At 33.9% G+C, this 15,080-nt stretch overlaps 3 protein-coding genes across 4 annotated transcripts; all 3 read left to right on the top strand.

Moving 5' to 3' along the window:
• Positions 1 to 260: 260 nt before the first annotated feature.
• LOC102607661 (ankyrin repeat domain-containing protein EMB506, chloroplastic) lies at positions 261 to 3,501 on the top strand. Its single transcript, XM_006482430.4, has 8 exons — positions 261 to 422; positions 575 to 1,009; positions 1,753 to 1,832; positions 2,066 to 2,164; positions 2,288 to 2,386; positions 2,483 to 2,581; positions 2,669 to 2,767; positions 3,016 to 3,501. Exons 2-8 carry the CDS (start codon positions 595 to 597, stop codon positions 3,109 to 3,111), a joined length of 987 nt encoding a protein of 328 aa, XP_006482493.1. The 5' UTR covers positions 261 to 422; positions 575 to 594; the 3' UTR covers positions 3,112 to 3,501.
• Positions 3,502 to 5,330: 1,829 nt separating this feature from the next.
• On the top strand, positions 5,331 to 8,861 carry LOC102607166 (uncharacterized). Of its 2 annotated transcripts, none has more exons than XM_006482429.4 (11): positions 5,331 to 5,571; positions 6,172 to 6,327; positions 6,544 to 6,606; positions 6,775 to 6,873; positions 7,148 to 7,246; positions 7,481 to 7,573; positions 7,659 to 7,802; positions 7,988 to 8,095; positions 8,217 to 8,268; positions 8,381 to 8,438; positions 8,532 to 8,861. In XM_006482429.4, exons 1-10 carry the CDS (start codon positions 5,473 to 5,475, stop codon positions 8,419 to 8,421), a joined length of 954 nt encoding a protein of 317 aa, XP_006482492.1. In that variant the 5' UTR covers positions 5,331 to 5,472; the 3' UTR covers positions 8,422 to 8,438; positions 8,532 to 8,861. The 2 variants fall into 2 exon arrangements, with proteins under 2 accessions (XP_006482492.1, XP_006482491.1); XM_006482428.4 differs by having other exon boundaries at positions 8,381 to 8,443.
• A 307-nt stretch (positions 8,862 to 9,168) lies between these two features.
• LOC102606887 (uncharacterized) lies at positions 9,169 to 11,504 on the top strand. Its single transcript, XM_006482427.4, has 4 exons — positions 9,169 to 9,635; positions 10,128 to 10,181; positions 10,936 to 10,995; positions 11,122 to 11,504. The coding sequence occupies exons 1-4, from the start codon at positions 9,327 to 9,329 to the stop codon at positions 11,248 to 11,250; spliced, it is 552 nt and encodes a 183-aa protein (XP_006482490.1). The 5' UTR covers positions 9,169 to 9,326; the 3' UTR covers positions 11,251 to 11,504.
• The last annotated feature ends 3,576 nt before the right edge of the window (positions 11,505 to 15,080 follow it).

Below are 15,080 nucleotides of genomic sequence, written 5' to 3'. Positions count from 1 at the left end.
GCCGTCCACGAGGCCCGTGAGACAAACATTTGAGTTAATCACATTGGCACCCTCTTTATGCGATTCCCAGGCGAGGCCATAGTTTATTCGTTTGTTCATGTATGTCCAAATTTCATGTGCAAATTAATAAATTAGTAAAACATCCTTTTAGTAATATCGTTCCTACTCGTTGGCGTATTCAGCCGTTTCGTTAACTAATCGGGATGTATTTGATTGAAACTGAAACCTTTTTTCTTATTTTAGAAGACATAAAATGTTAGGGGATTCTTGTGTTATTATCCTGTAAGCAGTTTTTCACACGTTCTGACGTTTCACTAGTATGCCTCCCTGCAGCCTGCTTGCTCCTTCAAGCATAACCGGTGACTTCGGCTTCAACCTCGACCAGAACTCACAGAAGGCAATAAATCTTAAGCTTTTGGCGGGTAATTTTATTTATTTATTTTTCTTCTTAACACTTTTTACCTGCTCCAATTTTCTCTACAAGAAATAAACTTTATCGTGTGTTTCGTGAAATGGGTAACTGTTAGAACTGAAAATTCATTGATGGTTAAATGTGTTGTTTTGCATGGAACAGCTAAAGAGTGATTAAAAAAGATGACAAATTTTGTTCTAAAGAACTCTTATCTACATGGCTTTTCAACTTTCGTTCCTCTGCCTGCTCCAAATTCGATTCTTTTTGGCACCAGTACGAGCAAAGTTTTGGTTTCTTCAAGACAAGGAAGCGTTGGGTTGTCAGTGACTGACAAACAGTTGATAAAGGTGAGATTTTGTGCTGTGGAGTCAAAGCAAGAAGCTTTGTTGCAGACCCAGATGGGAGAATGGGAGGACCCGGACGACGGGAGTGGTAGTGAATATGATGATGATGACGACGACGACGAAGAGGGGGAAGTCAAGGAAAATGACTTGGATTTTGAGAGTGATTGGGAGGAGGAGAGAAGTGGCATTGGTGCTGCTGCAAGTGGGGATGCGGCTACCACAATAAGCAAGTATGAAGAGGATCTGCTGAAAGGTACTTGGTATCCGATTATATTCTTATTATAGTTTTGATGGCTCTTGTAGTTTTTGGATTTCTTTTGTTTAATTAGTTTAGTTAAGTATGTGATTGGGATTGCTGTATATTCATTTGTGATTTTGCTCACAATTATATAAAGGGATTTGTTAACATATGAAGATCATTCATTTTCCTCATGTTATGGGATAATACAGATGGTACTTCCAATGTAATTACAAAAGTAAGTCATTAATTCCAAATTTGTCTCCCTAAAATATACAGTGGTAAGAAAATTGTGTTTCTCTACTGTTGCTTTTCATGTGGCGGTCAATTGTATTTTACTTTGCTGCCCAATCTTTGATTAGTAATGTTGAACTATGGTTACACCTTCAGTTGTTTTTGTTTTGTATCATCCTAGTCCTATTTTCTCAACCTGCACTGGTTTCAGGTAAATAAGTCTTCAATATTCTTACAGCTGGGAGGAAGAGGAGATGAGGAAAGTTGGTGTTGAATTAGATTAGTTAGTGTTTCCTAGCAAATGAAATGATGAACTACAACATGAAGCACATAAGTCATTCTGAAGATTTCATCTCTGCTATTTATGCATACACTTGTATCGTTGTATTGAGACAATTAGTATTTCCTTAATACACTCAGAAGACATCCTTGACTTTCTCCTATGAGCACAGATGATCTTGTTTTCTCTTTGCTTTTTTGGAATTGGCAAATTGCTAAATATGAGTGTTCTTTAATGATTGCAGAGGTTGAGCAGCTTTTGGAGCCAGAGGAGAGAGAAATTTTGAACCAGAATGCCACTCCTAACTTGGGAAAAATTTCAACTGTATGTCGGGAATTCCTTGTGCAAATTCATTTTTTTCCTTTTTCTTGATACTCTTGTTTCCAATATATGCACATATAACACCAGTCTTTTGCTTATTATTACTTCTGGCTTCCAATAGTGAGAACTTTTGTTGAAATACATACTATTTCTTAGAGCTTTTTAGCAGTAAAGTTCAGTTTGTTGACTGAGAGAATAATTCTTGATTATCAAATTATTGTACCTCTATTATTCAGGCAAAATGGAGGCCACTGCAGACTCTCACACTATCAATGCAGATACGTTATATGGATATGCTACTTGACGGTGGGCTTGATATAGATAGTGTCGACAAGGTATGTCAATATTTATATTTTGTGAGTTCAATGATATATTCCTCCTTTCTCTCTCTCTCTCTCTCTCTAGTTCACTTTTTTTCCCCCCTTGAGCAATGAATCTTAGTTGGTATGTTGCAACAGGATGGTCTCACTGCTCTTCATAAGGCAATAATTGGCAAAAAGGAGGCTGTAATTAGTCATCTCTTAAGAAAAGGTGCAAACCCACATGTCAAAGATGGGGTGAGTAGAAGGTTTTGGTCACAGAACTCTATCCAGCTTCCCCATAGATTGGTATTGAATAAGAACTATGGGTTTATATAATTGTCTTCATAACAGGATGGTGCTACTCCACTTCATTACGCAGTTCAAGTTGGTGCCATGCAGAGTGTGAAGTTATTAATCAAGTACAATGTTGATGTCAATGTTGTAGATAATGTGAGTTTGATTCTTAAATTTTCCTGATTCCTAAATCTCGTTGATCTAGAGAAAGTATCCTATCTTGTTTACACCCTATTTTAACAGGAAGGATGGACTCCATTGCATATTGCCATACAAAGTAGAAATAGAGACATAGCAAAAGTATTGTTAATTAATGGTGCTGACAAGTCGAGGAAAACCAAGGTAAAGTTTTAAAACTGTATGTTTCATTTGGAGGCTGCTATTGTGGCCAATCTCGCTGTTTTGCCAGTTCTCAAATTTGTGCCACTGACTCTTATGAGATCAAATTGGTTCTAATAGTATGGGCATTGCACTCTGAGGCATAATTGCCTGTTATTGTTACTTCATGCTTTTGCTATTACGTTACGAGTGTATGTACCAGAGTTATGGTGAACACTAAATATTTGATATTGTTGGTTCACTTGTTTCAGGATGGGAAAACAGCTCTCGATATGAGCTTGTGTTATGGGAGAGACTTCAAGTCTTACGACCTTGCCAAGTTACTGAAGATTTTGCCGGTTGAATGAGATGTACGATGGACGGGTAGGATCCCGAACATTTGATATGCAGTTTGAAGTTAAAAGAGAATCCTTCACGCGGTGTGAGCTACCTTGCATTTTGAAGATGGCACAAGCCTTTCTCTGAACATCAGGAAAGACACTTGTGAGAGCTTACAGATGCATGTAGATTTGTTAGACTACTAGCAGAATCGAGCTGTGTGAGCTGTTGTCAGTCGATTTCGTACATGATCAATATGATGACTTGTATATGAAGGGCATGTCCCTTGGAAGAGGTACATTTATATTGATGTAAATGTACAGGTCTCTATAATACAAGTTGCAGAGCTCTTTGATGTGCCAAGGGAATCATAATGGCAAATCTATAAAAGAAGTACCAAAGCTTTTGGGTTTTTTGAAGTTGACCCTCTTAACATTTTTCTGTCACAACTAACAAAGTAGAAGTTTTTTTGGAGCAAGTATTCCTCACTACTTTCAAAGAATTACTAAACCAACATCACTCTTAAAAGATTATCAAACCTCACCACTTTACTCAACTAAATCTCATCATTCTCAACAAATTACCAAATTCATCTAACAAATGTAGTAATGCATAATTGAAGATAGAATTATAAATTTAAAAACAAGAAGTTAAAGTTAGTATATGTTTTATGCAATATGGGTTTTTTACACTTCATTATAGATGTTGATGTGGGTTTCGTTATAAATTTTTTTTATTCATAAAATAAAGTGGGTTCTTAAAATACTTATTTGCGGTTGATAGATTAAAAAATGAAAAATAAAATAAAAATTCTAGTTAGAATTAGATTAAAGATGAAATTCAAAATATGTGCGACATACACCTATTTTTGGTAATAGACATGGCGATAGATGCTTGTAATTATGTGTGAAAAGAATCTATTATGTTTGTCACAAAAAACTAATGTATGCATCACATATTTATAGTATGTGCAAAAAATGGGGATCTAAAATATAAGGGGTGTTTTAGTTTAAGAAAACTTATTTTTAACTAGTTATGATAGAAAAAAAAAATTAAAGGAGTTAATTTTTAAAATTAAAAATTTTGAGGTTATTTTTATAAATTTGTCTATTAATGACCTAACAGGGGTTATGCTAATTACTCTGATTAAAACGGGCCACCGTTTATATGTATAACACATGTTTAAAATTCAAAGAAGTTTTTTATGATTTAAAAAAAAAAATCCTAAATGTGATGAAAATTTGAAAAAGATTAAGGATACTTTTGATCCTTACATCGAGTATTGAACTATTGGTTGTCAGTGTTGACTCTTGTATTTTTATGATCTTTTCAGTCACTCAACTCAACAGTTTCTATAATTACAGAGATAGTTGATAAAACAAGACTACAGTGAGACATCGAAACAGCTTCAATCTTTTCTATTTCTGTTTAAATCTCATTTACTTGCAACAAGAATACATTGGTGCGTTTACTTTATAAAATGAGAATGAGCTGAAAATGAAAATGAATTAAGAATAAGAATGTGCTGGAATGTGAATGAGATTTTAATGTTTACTTGACAAAAATAAATAGAAATGTGCTGGAATGTCATTGATGTGTTTACTTTGACAAAATAAATGGGAATGCAGAATGAAAATGTGAATCAATTTACCAAAATACCCATAATATTCAATAATATAATTTTCATTAACTAGATACATGTATATATATTATTATAAAAATGCTATTAATTAAAAAAATAAATTTAATAATAATAATAATGACATTTAAAATAATAAAATTAATAAATTTTGATAATAATAATAATAAAATTATTAATAATGATAATATTAATAAAAATAATAATAACAATAATTAATAATAACTAAAATAATAAATTTAATAAAATTTAATAATAATAATAATGACATTTAAAATAATAAAATTAATAAATTTTGATAATAATAATAATTTTTAATAATAATAATAATAATAAGTAAAGTAATAAAATTAATAAAATTTAATAATAATAAAAATATTTAAATAATAAAAATTAATTGTGATTTGAATGTGGGTGATTAAGAAAATATAAAAAAATTATAAGAATATAAAAGTAAACTCATATTTCATTCTCATTCATTTATTTTTTTCCGAACCCCCATATTAATGAGATTTTTATTCCTTATTATCAAATTATAAGAGTCACATATTTTATTTTCATTTATAAATTATATTTATCAAATAAATATAAATTTCATTCCCAATTTTTATTCTCATTCTCCTGCCCTCAAGTAAACACACCCAAGGTTACCACTTTGAGTAGTTAAACAGTCGTTGGTTTTTTGCCTAATCTTCTAAAGCTTTTTCGCTTTGTTGTTTCGTTTCTTGTTTGTTACCCATTTGGATCATCAATGGAGGACGAGAAAGATGCATTTTATGTTGTTAGAAAGGGAGATGTTGTTGGCATTTACAAGACTCTAAGCGATTGCCAACTCCAAGCTGGATTTTCTGTAATTCTTTTTTCACTATTTATTTTATGTAGTTGTTTTCTGCTGCTACGTGTATATTAATTTTTATCGTTTTTAATATTATGAATCATATTTCAAGTACCCATATGATTGTTTCTCTGATCTGCTCTGCTTTGTTCGAAAATTAACCGCTTTTTGTTTTGAAGTTCTTGAACATCTATGAGAGTAATCCCTGACTGTAAGGGAACGTTCCTGCTACTATATTTGACTGTGCTTTTGTATTGTGGTGAACATGGATGCTGTTTTTGTGTTAAGCTACATTTTCTCATTATGTGACTTTGTGATTAGAGTGCCAAGGTTTGATTATGTTTGTGTTTCTATGAAATGGAAGGTCATATAGCTAGTCATGCATTGCTCTCCTTGTTTTTGAAAGACTCTCATTTAAGTTCAAACCTTGTTAAGCCCTAGGAAATGTGGATCATTTTGGTCATTCTCTGTTTCTTTCAATTCTAACAAAGCGCTATAATACCTTCTTGTTGCAAAAGTATCTGTAGATTCTTTTTTGTTGTGTGAATTTAGCTAAGAATATGTCATGCCTTCATCATTTACTCATGGAATTAATGAGGTTTCATTTATTCGTAGGTTCGTGACCCCTTAACTGTGTATAAGGGTTATGGTTTATCTAAGGAGGCCGAGGAGTACCTGGCCTCACATGGGCTGAAGAGTTCTAGCTATTCTGTTTCTGCAAGTGATGTTAAGAGTGACCTTTTCGGGAAAATTGTTCCTTGCCCACTTCAGGTAAATTGTTCTATGCTTGATGATCCATTTTCTTGGCTTGAACTTTTGCGTACCGTCTGACATTTTAAAAGTGTTTATCATCTTCTTACTTTTTTTCCTGCCAGATATTGAACTGAAGCACATTTTGTGTCTTATGTGTAAACATTTACTATGACTTATGCACGCGTGTTTTTATTTTCAATAATTGACATATTTTGGTGATTTTCCTTTTCTCAGGAACCTGCTTCCTCTGGAGAAAAAGTATCTGACGAGGTCTCTCTTCCAAAGATGTTGCGTGAGGTACTCCCTATTGTGTGTTCTTTTATTTTTAAACATAGAGTCATAGATGATGATGTATAATAAGTACTTATCAATAAATTTGTTAAGACACTTGGATCTGAAATCTATTTTTGGACTTGATTTTGCTGTGGGAAGAATCATAACTTAACATGTCTTTTTTCCCTGCAGGTGGCAGCAGCTGGATCAACTTCAATCTCCATTAACACTCAAAAAAGGCACTTTAATGAAGATAACTGTTGGAACACTCAATCAGTTCCTGAGAATCATGTGAGTTACTGCTCTGATTCTATATCATTATCTATGTGTTGTGTGATGATAATTCTGTATCTACATCTATATTTATTATATTTGGCTGGTCAAGGGTCTTTTAATTAGATTTCAATTTTTTTTTTAATAGTTGGCAATATAATAGGTATTTATCAATAAATTTGTTAGATACTTGGATCTGAACATCTAATTTTTGGACTTGATTTTGCTGTGCCAAGAATCATTACTTAAAAGTCTCTCTCTCTCTTTTTTTTCTTTTTTTTTTTAACTGCAGGTGGCAGCAGCTGGATCAACTTCATTCTCCATTAATACTCAAAGAAGTCACTTAAATGCAGATAGCTGTTTGAACACCCAATCAGTTCCTTATAATTGTGTGAGTATCTATATGGTGCATGATGATGATTCTATATCTACATCTACAGTTATTATATTTGGCTCGTAGGGATTAGATTTAGAATTTTCTTTCTATAGGAGTTGACAACACCTTGGAAAAACTAATTTAGATAAAATTGCCTTGTTAATTCTGTGTTGATGTCTGATTGTTCAAACTAAAATTATGGTGTCATTTTTATTTTGTACCTTAATGCTATTCAATGTCTATGCCCAGTACTCATGTACTCTTGAGTTTGACGGTGCCTCAAAAGGAAATCCTGGACAAGCTGGTGCAGGAGCAGTTTTGCGTGCTGAAGACGGCAGTGTGGTATATTGTTGCTATGGTTATATGTTAGGCTTCTAGTTTGCTACATCCTCTACTAAAGTAGATCTTTTTGGTCCTGAGTTTTCAGGTCTACCGACTTCGGGAAGGAGTGGGCATTGCAACGAATAATGTTGCCGAATATCGAGCTTTAATTTTAGGATTGAAATATGCTCTTCAGAAAGGATATAAACATATTCGTGTCCAAGGAGACTCTAAGCTTGTCTGTATGCAGGTTTGTTTTGCATTTTCTATTCCATCTTTAAATCTGTCTTCATAAGTGCAACATGGAAGAACGTTTGCTTGAGATATCTCCTAGTAGTTAAATACAAGGTATCAAGTGTTCATCAAAGCCTTTTTTTTGGGGGGGGTAAATTGGTAATTAGATGTTAATTTACCATGGGAATTCCCATGAAACAGATTCAAGGATTATGGAAGATCAATAACCAGAATTTGGCTGGCTTGTGCAAAGAAGCAAAGGAGCTCAAAGAGAAGTTTCAATCATTCCAGATCAATCATATTTTGAGGGTACGCTGATAATTAACTCTTATGCTTTAAAGCACTCTTCTCTATTTGTGATTACTCTTATTGGTTAACCGTGCTGTTTTCCTGTTTGCAAATGACTGATTTCTTTTTGCTCACTTTGAAGAATTTGAACTCTGAAGCTGATGCTCAAGCCAACATGGGTATTTATCTTAAGGGTGAGAGCTTTCTAGCTCTATTAAAGTTTATCAATTTTCATGGCAACTCGAGGTTTGCTATATATTTCTCATCTTTGCCAAAGCTTATTGGATTTGCCGAATGCCTGTGCAGATGGGCAAGTCGAAGCAGAGTGTTCTAGTTTTACAAAATAGCCTCAAAATGCTAAAAGGCAGGGTAATATTTTATTTTCTATGACAAAAATATTATTGCTAGGCTAGTTGCACTTTCCATAACTCACACCATTGTTTTTGTTCCTAAGCAGGTGAAGTAAACGAAGTACATAAGCATGTTAAATATCGAAGGCATTGGAGTTACTTCTCTATTGATTGATTGATTACCGGCAGCCCCTCTTCAAATTCAGCAGTTGAATGAAATGGCAGGATTTATATAAAGCAATTTTGGGAGCAAACTTCTGTCTGGGCTTGTAATTTTCTAACTATTTTGTTGCTCTGGTCTTTTATGTGTAAGCGATGATCTCCAAACGGACCCATTGGCCTCAAGATGTTTAGTCTGTTGTGCATCTTAGCCATTAGCTCCAATGACTTGTGGCGCTTTTGAACAACTTTTATTTACTTTGAAGTTGATTATCCTATCCCTTACGAACTAGTAAATATGTTTCGTATTCTATATATGGTACTGGACTACCCAAAAAAGTAAAAAAAAAATGAATGGTACATAAAATTGACATTTCCCTATTAAAAAAGGATGAAAAAAAACATTTTTGCTCTTAGAAAAATAAATTTCCCTATGATTTTCATCAAAACAATGTGAGACGTTGACTATGTTGACCTGCACAAAAAAGGTCCACAAGAAGAAAAGCAGCAGAAATCGAGGGCTCTCAACAGTATCAAAACTTAAGAGATGTATGAATAATCACACACTAAACAATCTCTCTCTCTCTCTCTCTCTCTCTCTGTGTGCCGCCGATATCGGATAGAATAGAAGTATATCATCAAAGCGCCTTCTGTTCAGTTGATAAGTTAAAAGGGAGAGTCTCAACTCTCAACCCTCAAAACTCACAACAAAAGAAGCCCCCCAAAGAACACACTGCCACAAAATGGCTACAGTTTCACTATCTTCAACACTTTATTCAACTTACAGAACAAAGCTTCACACTAGCAAAGTAATGCCCTCTTGTTCTTTAACTATTCCCATTAGAACGTTCGATTTTCAGATCAAACTGGCATTGAAAAACAAGAAGCAGAAGTGGGGTTTTAATGGAATGAGAGTATTGAGGTCAAGTGAAGAGGAAACTTTGATAACAGAACAAGAACCGGAAGCAGTAGAAGAAACAGTGGCAGCTGATGAGCAGCAGCCTGTTGCAGTTCCTGTCTCTCCTTCGGACAAGCTCACTATGTACTTCCAGGTACTTATGTTGGGGGTTTTTGTTTTTGTTTTTCTTGCAAATTATGATTATAATTATGTGCCCGAAATTTTTGTTAATAACATCTTATCTTCTTGCTATGGGAGTTTGATTACTAATACTGAAATTATTCCAATTTTTTTTTCTTTTTAATCCATTTTAAAGTGAAGTATTTCCCCTGCTATAACAAAATGAAAATCTTTAAACTTATATTCGCTGTAATGTTGCAATATCGTAAGGTTATTGATGCTTTTGACTAAATAATTGTCATGCTTATTGAGGTTTTTCTTTGCCCTGCGGCCCAAACTTAATAATTGTGTCAGTTAAAGTTTATTGATTGATATGCCTGAACTTTTCTTACATGTTTGAATTTTCTTGTTGACAAATGTGGTTTTGAAGGTGCCCTGATATTGTTATGTCAGCTTGTTTTCCTTTTGGTTTGTGTTTATCTTTTGTTTAATAGATTTCTTATGCTTGGTTGTTTTTTGTATGAAGGCTGATGGAGCAATGAATGAGACAGCTATTCCTGCTGTCACTCAGGCCTTACAGGTAGATCAACGTTACTTTAGGATGTAAGATGAATCTACTATCTTGTAGCAACTGCGCTGTTCTTATTAACTTTTTGAAGTCTATTTTGATACTGCTGAATGAGCTTTTATGCAGAGAGATGTAATAAAGAACTTCGGGCTAACTTAAGTTTTATTAATTGAACAAATTGTAAAGCAATAATCTAATGCATAACTGAGACTAGTAACAAGTAACCCATCTTGCTGTCAGACTAAACTGAAATTCCTGTCTAGTACTTGGTTTTCAGTTAGTATGAAATGGTTGAATGTGGATCATTGGTAGAAATTCTTCATTCTTTTCTTCTTCTTTTGAGAGCAGATAACTGTTAGAGTTTGATCCAAATACCTGACAGTGTAATTCAGTTAAAGCTTTAAAAAAAAAATTAGAAATGTGCTGGTGCCAAATGTTTAAAGGATGAAACATTGGGGTCAACCAAAATCCTTTGTAAGGAACTATAGCAGAGATTATCTATGAATTTTGAATATTTTTAACAAGTGAAAGATATTTGTCCCATAGTTTCACTAAATCTCAATTCCTACTCTAATGAATAAGTGGAGGGAATCTATGTTATCTGGTCAGCTTGTATGTTCTAGAATTACTTTATCTTGCCAGGATATTCTTGTTAGCACCTTCACTTTTGTGAGAAAATTGTTATGGTTAAAGCTCAGTATTGTCTCACATAGACTCATATTTTATTTTGTGGACTTGGAGGTTGCTTAGATGTGTTGTTTTGCAGGGAACTGAAGGAATCTCTGATCTAAAGGTTCAAGTAATTGAGGGTATTGCCACTGTTGAGGTGCGTTTGAGTTTTTTTGTAGTTCATAACAGGATATGACATATTTGTGATACTGCAGTTCTCCTTCCGTGAGCATGGTGATCTGCCTACAATGTGCATACTGACCGTTCTGTTCTCTTGGTTCAGCTAAAGAAACAGACAACAGTGCAAGCTACAGGAGTGGCAGCGAATCTGGTTGAGATCATACAGGGTTCAGGCTTCAAGTTACAAACGTTGAACTTGAGTTTTGATGATGAAGAGGAAGTTCTTGTTTAGATATTGTATGTTTATTTAGTTTTGATGTTCAAGGAGGAGAAAGGGGGGAAAAAGTTGAAATGAGTATCTTTTACATTCGTTTTCCTCGGAATCCCCGTTTTAGTTGGGCATCTGCTTGAGGGAAACTGTAGTATTTCATTAGAAGTCCCTCATCATTGACATTATGATGACGTCTAGGCCTTTGTTCTTGACATTCCACCGCCACGTCCATTCTTTCATCTGTTGATATTTACATTGTTTTAAGTTGCTTTGCAGATTTCACTTAGTATTGGCTTGGTCTCCGCCCATACTTAGTAAGCTAATCCAGAATGGGCAATGTCTGCTCTCAATCTCTCATTACCAAAGTAGAGGGGTGAGCCACCAACCATGGCCATGAAACCCTGAAACTCGAAGGTTCCACCAAATTTGGCCATTAAAATTTGTTTTTCATTAATTCTGGTTCATGGGCTTGTACCAGACCATTAAATTTGGAGTGAGACTATTGGCACCCCTACAAATATCTCTCTAACACCTCTTTTCTTTATTAACCCCATTAAAATATTTAAAAATATTATAAAATTTTTTAACACCTTTTTAATGACAAAAATATCTTTAATTTAAATTTATTAATATAAACCCCTTAATTGTGGATTTTGAGACAATTAATCATCTATTGAAAAAGAAAGAAGGAAAAAAAGAAAAAAAGAAAAAAGGAAACTTACTCTACGAAACTTCTACCTTATTGTGGGAAATCATTGAAATACCACATAGTCAGCACTTTAATGCATGACAACTCATTGTAATTGATAATGACACCTCGCAAACACTAGTCAGCACTTTAATGCATGACAACTCATTGTAATTGATAATGACACCTCGCAAACACTTGGCTACCATGCGTGTAATTATAAGGCCAAGTGCTAATTTGGTTTACTGATGAAAATGTTGAGCACAAGCTTATGAAAATGCAGGATTACAGATTCTTCGAAAGACTGCGTGCCTTCGTGGAGAAAGACAATTGAGGCACTAGAAAATATGTCGGTGGAAAAATAATTATGATGATCGTTCAGCTCGTCCTTTGCTTCATAATTACCGTCTTCTTTCTTAATTTTCCTCGTGGATCTCGGTTTTTTATTTGAAGCTTGTTGATAATGAGTTGCTGATGCCGATAATTCCTCACCAGAAAATAAGATTAAAAAGTAACTTTCTTAATTTTTAAAATGCTGAATTTCAGTATTAAAAAAAATGTTGAATTTCAATTTTAGATACTATTTATTTTGTCTCTTAATCAATTTATTTTTTATTTTTTTGCTGATATTTTAATATTTACAGTCACTTGTAGCATTACTTAAATTTATAGTATGTAGATCATAATTTATAAATTAGTTTGCAGTTGGAGTAAACTCGAAAATGTTAAAAAAGTAAAATAAAAACAAAAAAGGGTGTTAAGAGGTATTTAGAATTGTAAAATTCATGATTATCTTATTATGTAATTTTAATAAAGGTTAAAATTATAAAATAACTAAAAGAATTTTAAGAGATATTTTGAGGAGTGCCAATAATCCCACTCTTAAATTTGTAGTACTCGGTGGTCTCATTATCAATTAAATGAGTGGGCCTAAGCTGGTCGCATACTCAGGTGTTGACATATTATTGATTTATTTCTTATTGCAGACAGTCTCTAGAATTTACAAATACACTCAGTAACGCTGTTAAGATGGAGATGAAAAGCATGTTTATGTTTTATATTTCCGAATTTTTTGTTGTGCTTCAAAATAAGGTTTCATTTCCCGTACTAGGAAAGCTCCAAAGTGATTTCTTTTTTGTTCAAAAGTATTTTAATTTGGTTTATCTTCAAAGATTATCTTAAAAAGTTGAATTTTGGTTTCTCTTGTAGCTTTGTTTCTGGTCAGTAAAGAATTTGGATCTAACTCTTGTACGTATGTTCTGTATAGAGAATACACCGGCATGAAATTGATATTATAAACCAAAACACGCATCCAAACATTCAAAGTTGGTGATACTTTTCTTGACCTGTCACCAAATATGCATTCACATGCAAAGCATCAGGCCGAGGGCCCACGGCCAACTGAGATTTCATAGATTTTTTTGTTTCAAATTTACACATTTGGGGTTGCAAACTGCTAATGTTTAAAATGACTCAAATCTCGAGAGAAAGATTGAGATGACAGACACTTTTGTCTAAAGAGAGCAATAGGATTCCTTTTACATCCAACCGAAGGGGCAGGGCACAGTACAATTCCTTGTTGCAATGCAATTGTCTGTTTCCCAGCATTGAAGAAAAAGAATCAACATCTCTCAGCTGTCCTGAAAAAGAAAAATCAGATAAATCTGGATAGTTTTCGAGAACCCTTGGTGTAATTTGTAAGATGTGCTTGTCTTTTATCTGAAGTTTGAATATGGGGTAAAACTTCAACCATTTGGATGATCTATCTCTTTGGGTTTGGAGCTGGGGCCTGGGCCTGGGGGTAGTGTTATTGGGATCTTCAACTGATGTTATTGAAATGCAGCAGTTCATGTGTATCTATTGCAGCATCTAGTACACGAGGTCATCTTTAACTTAAACATTACTCTCTAATGATTTTGACTAGTGTTAGTAGCATGTGACATCACATGTATATAGCAGGCAGATATCCCACTGCCACCGCTGAATATTTAAAGATGCGGGGCGAGTACTGACTATTGACGACTGAGCACTCAAAGCCAGTTGTAGCAATGCTAGTCTTTCTGGCTTCTGCAGGTTTGTATCATTTTAAAACAGTTCTGATTAAGCTGAATCAAAATGTGTTGTCAAAGGAACCCAAATACTGTACTCTTAATTTGTAATTAACATAGCAGGTAAGCTTCCCAGACAGTTGGCATTGGTCAGGTTCAAGCTACATCTAAATAAATCTTATGATTATACATAAGATCAGGTATCCGCTATGAAACTATTCAAGGGAATTTTACTTCTATTGTAACAGAGTGACACGAAATTACCTCACAATCATGATGTTTTGGTTTTATCAATAATGGGGATACAAGCCACATGCCCTCGGTCTTTGATTCATTTTGAGTTCTCTTGCTGGTCAATGCAAATGATACAAACTGAGTGAGACCCATGTGTATTACAAATGTTAAGGATATTAAACCAAAACTTTTTGTTATATTTTTCAAATTATCGTTCCAATTTTTTAAATTTTTTTTGGTTGAAAATTGATATGTGAAACACAATGGTGATAAAAAAAAAAGGTGGTGAAAATACATCACTTTTTGGACTTATTTTAAGTCATATTTAAGATGTCTCGATTCATTCTAGACTACTTTTACGTTCAAATTTAGGATCCACCTATGTTGCAACAGTTGCAACATACCACACTTTTTGTCTCTATTCTAAAATACCGTTGGATATAAACTAAATGAATCTAACGGTTGAAATTAAAAAGTAGGTAAAGGTCAATGGCCGGTTGTTGAAAGAAATTATAAAAAAATTGTTAAATAAAAATATGTTGAACAAGGGTCCAGGAATAATACTGGTTTTGACTTTGTTTTGAGAGTCCGTCGTCGAAAATTTTTTCACTCCCCAGAATTTTAGATCATCAAAATATTTTCAACGCCCAGAAATTACGATCAATTTCCCGTAGAAACAGCTATCGTCAAGTTTCAATTTTAAGTGTCTCCCATAAAGTCAAAAATTCCAGTCGGTAAAATCGAAGGCGGATACATGACTCTGGCAACCAACTGGAAAAGATCTTGGGTGATGGTGCAAGTTTAGGATACATGACTTCAATATACCTCTTCTTCCAACAAATTAAACAATGATTCCATGTGATAACATTATCATCTTCCCT

Source organism: Citrus sinensis, chromosome 6 (genome assembly GCF_022201045.2).
Source record: "Citrus sinensis cultivar Valencia sweet orange chromosome 6, DVS_A1.0, whole genome shotgun sequence".
Classification (NCBI taxonomy): domain Eukaryota; kingdom Viridiplantae; phylum Streptophyta; class Magnoliopsida; order Sapindales; family Rutaceae; genus Citrus; species Citrus sinensis.
This window is presented reverse-complemented; position numbering and strand designations above follow the sequence as displayed.

Bases quoted from the DNA above. Each gene is read 5' to 3' on its own strand.
- LOC102607661 (XM_006482430.4), top strand. From the start codon at position 595: ATGACAAATTTTGTTCTAAAGAACTCTTATCTACATGGCTTTTCAACT. The intron at 1,010-1,752 runs GTACTTGGTATC...TAATGATTGCAG, and splicing joins TGAAGAGGATCTGCTGAAAG to AGGTTGAGCAGCTTTTGGAG. The intron at 1,833-2,065 runs GTATGTCGGGAA...TCTATTATTCAG, and splicing joins ACTTGGGAAAAATTTCAACT to GCAAAATGGAGGCCACTGCA.
- LOC102606887 (XM_006482427.4), top strand. From the start codon at position 9,327: ATGGCTACAGTTTCACTATCTTCAACACTTTATTCAACTTACAGAACA. The intron at 9,636-10,127 runs GTACTTATGTTG...TTTTGTATGAAG, and splicing joins AGCTCACTATGTACTTCCAG to GCTGATGGAGCAATGAATGA. The intron at 10,996-11,121 runs GTGCGTTTGAGT...CTCTTGGTTCAG, and splicing joins AGGGTATTGCCACTGTTGAG to CTAAAGAAACAGACAACAGT.
- LOC102607166 (XM_006482429.4), top strand. From the start codon at position 5,473: ATGGAGGACGAGAAAGATGCATTTTATGTTGTTAGAAAGGGAGATGTT. The intron at 6,328-6,543 runs GTAAATTGTTCT...TCCTTTTCTCAG, and splicing joins TTGTTCCTTGCCCACTTCAG to GAACCTGCTTCCTCTGGAGA. The intron at 7,247-7,480 runs GTGAGTATCTAT...GTCTATGCCCAG, and splicing joins AATCAGTTCCTTATAATTGT to TACTCATGTACTCTTGAGTT.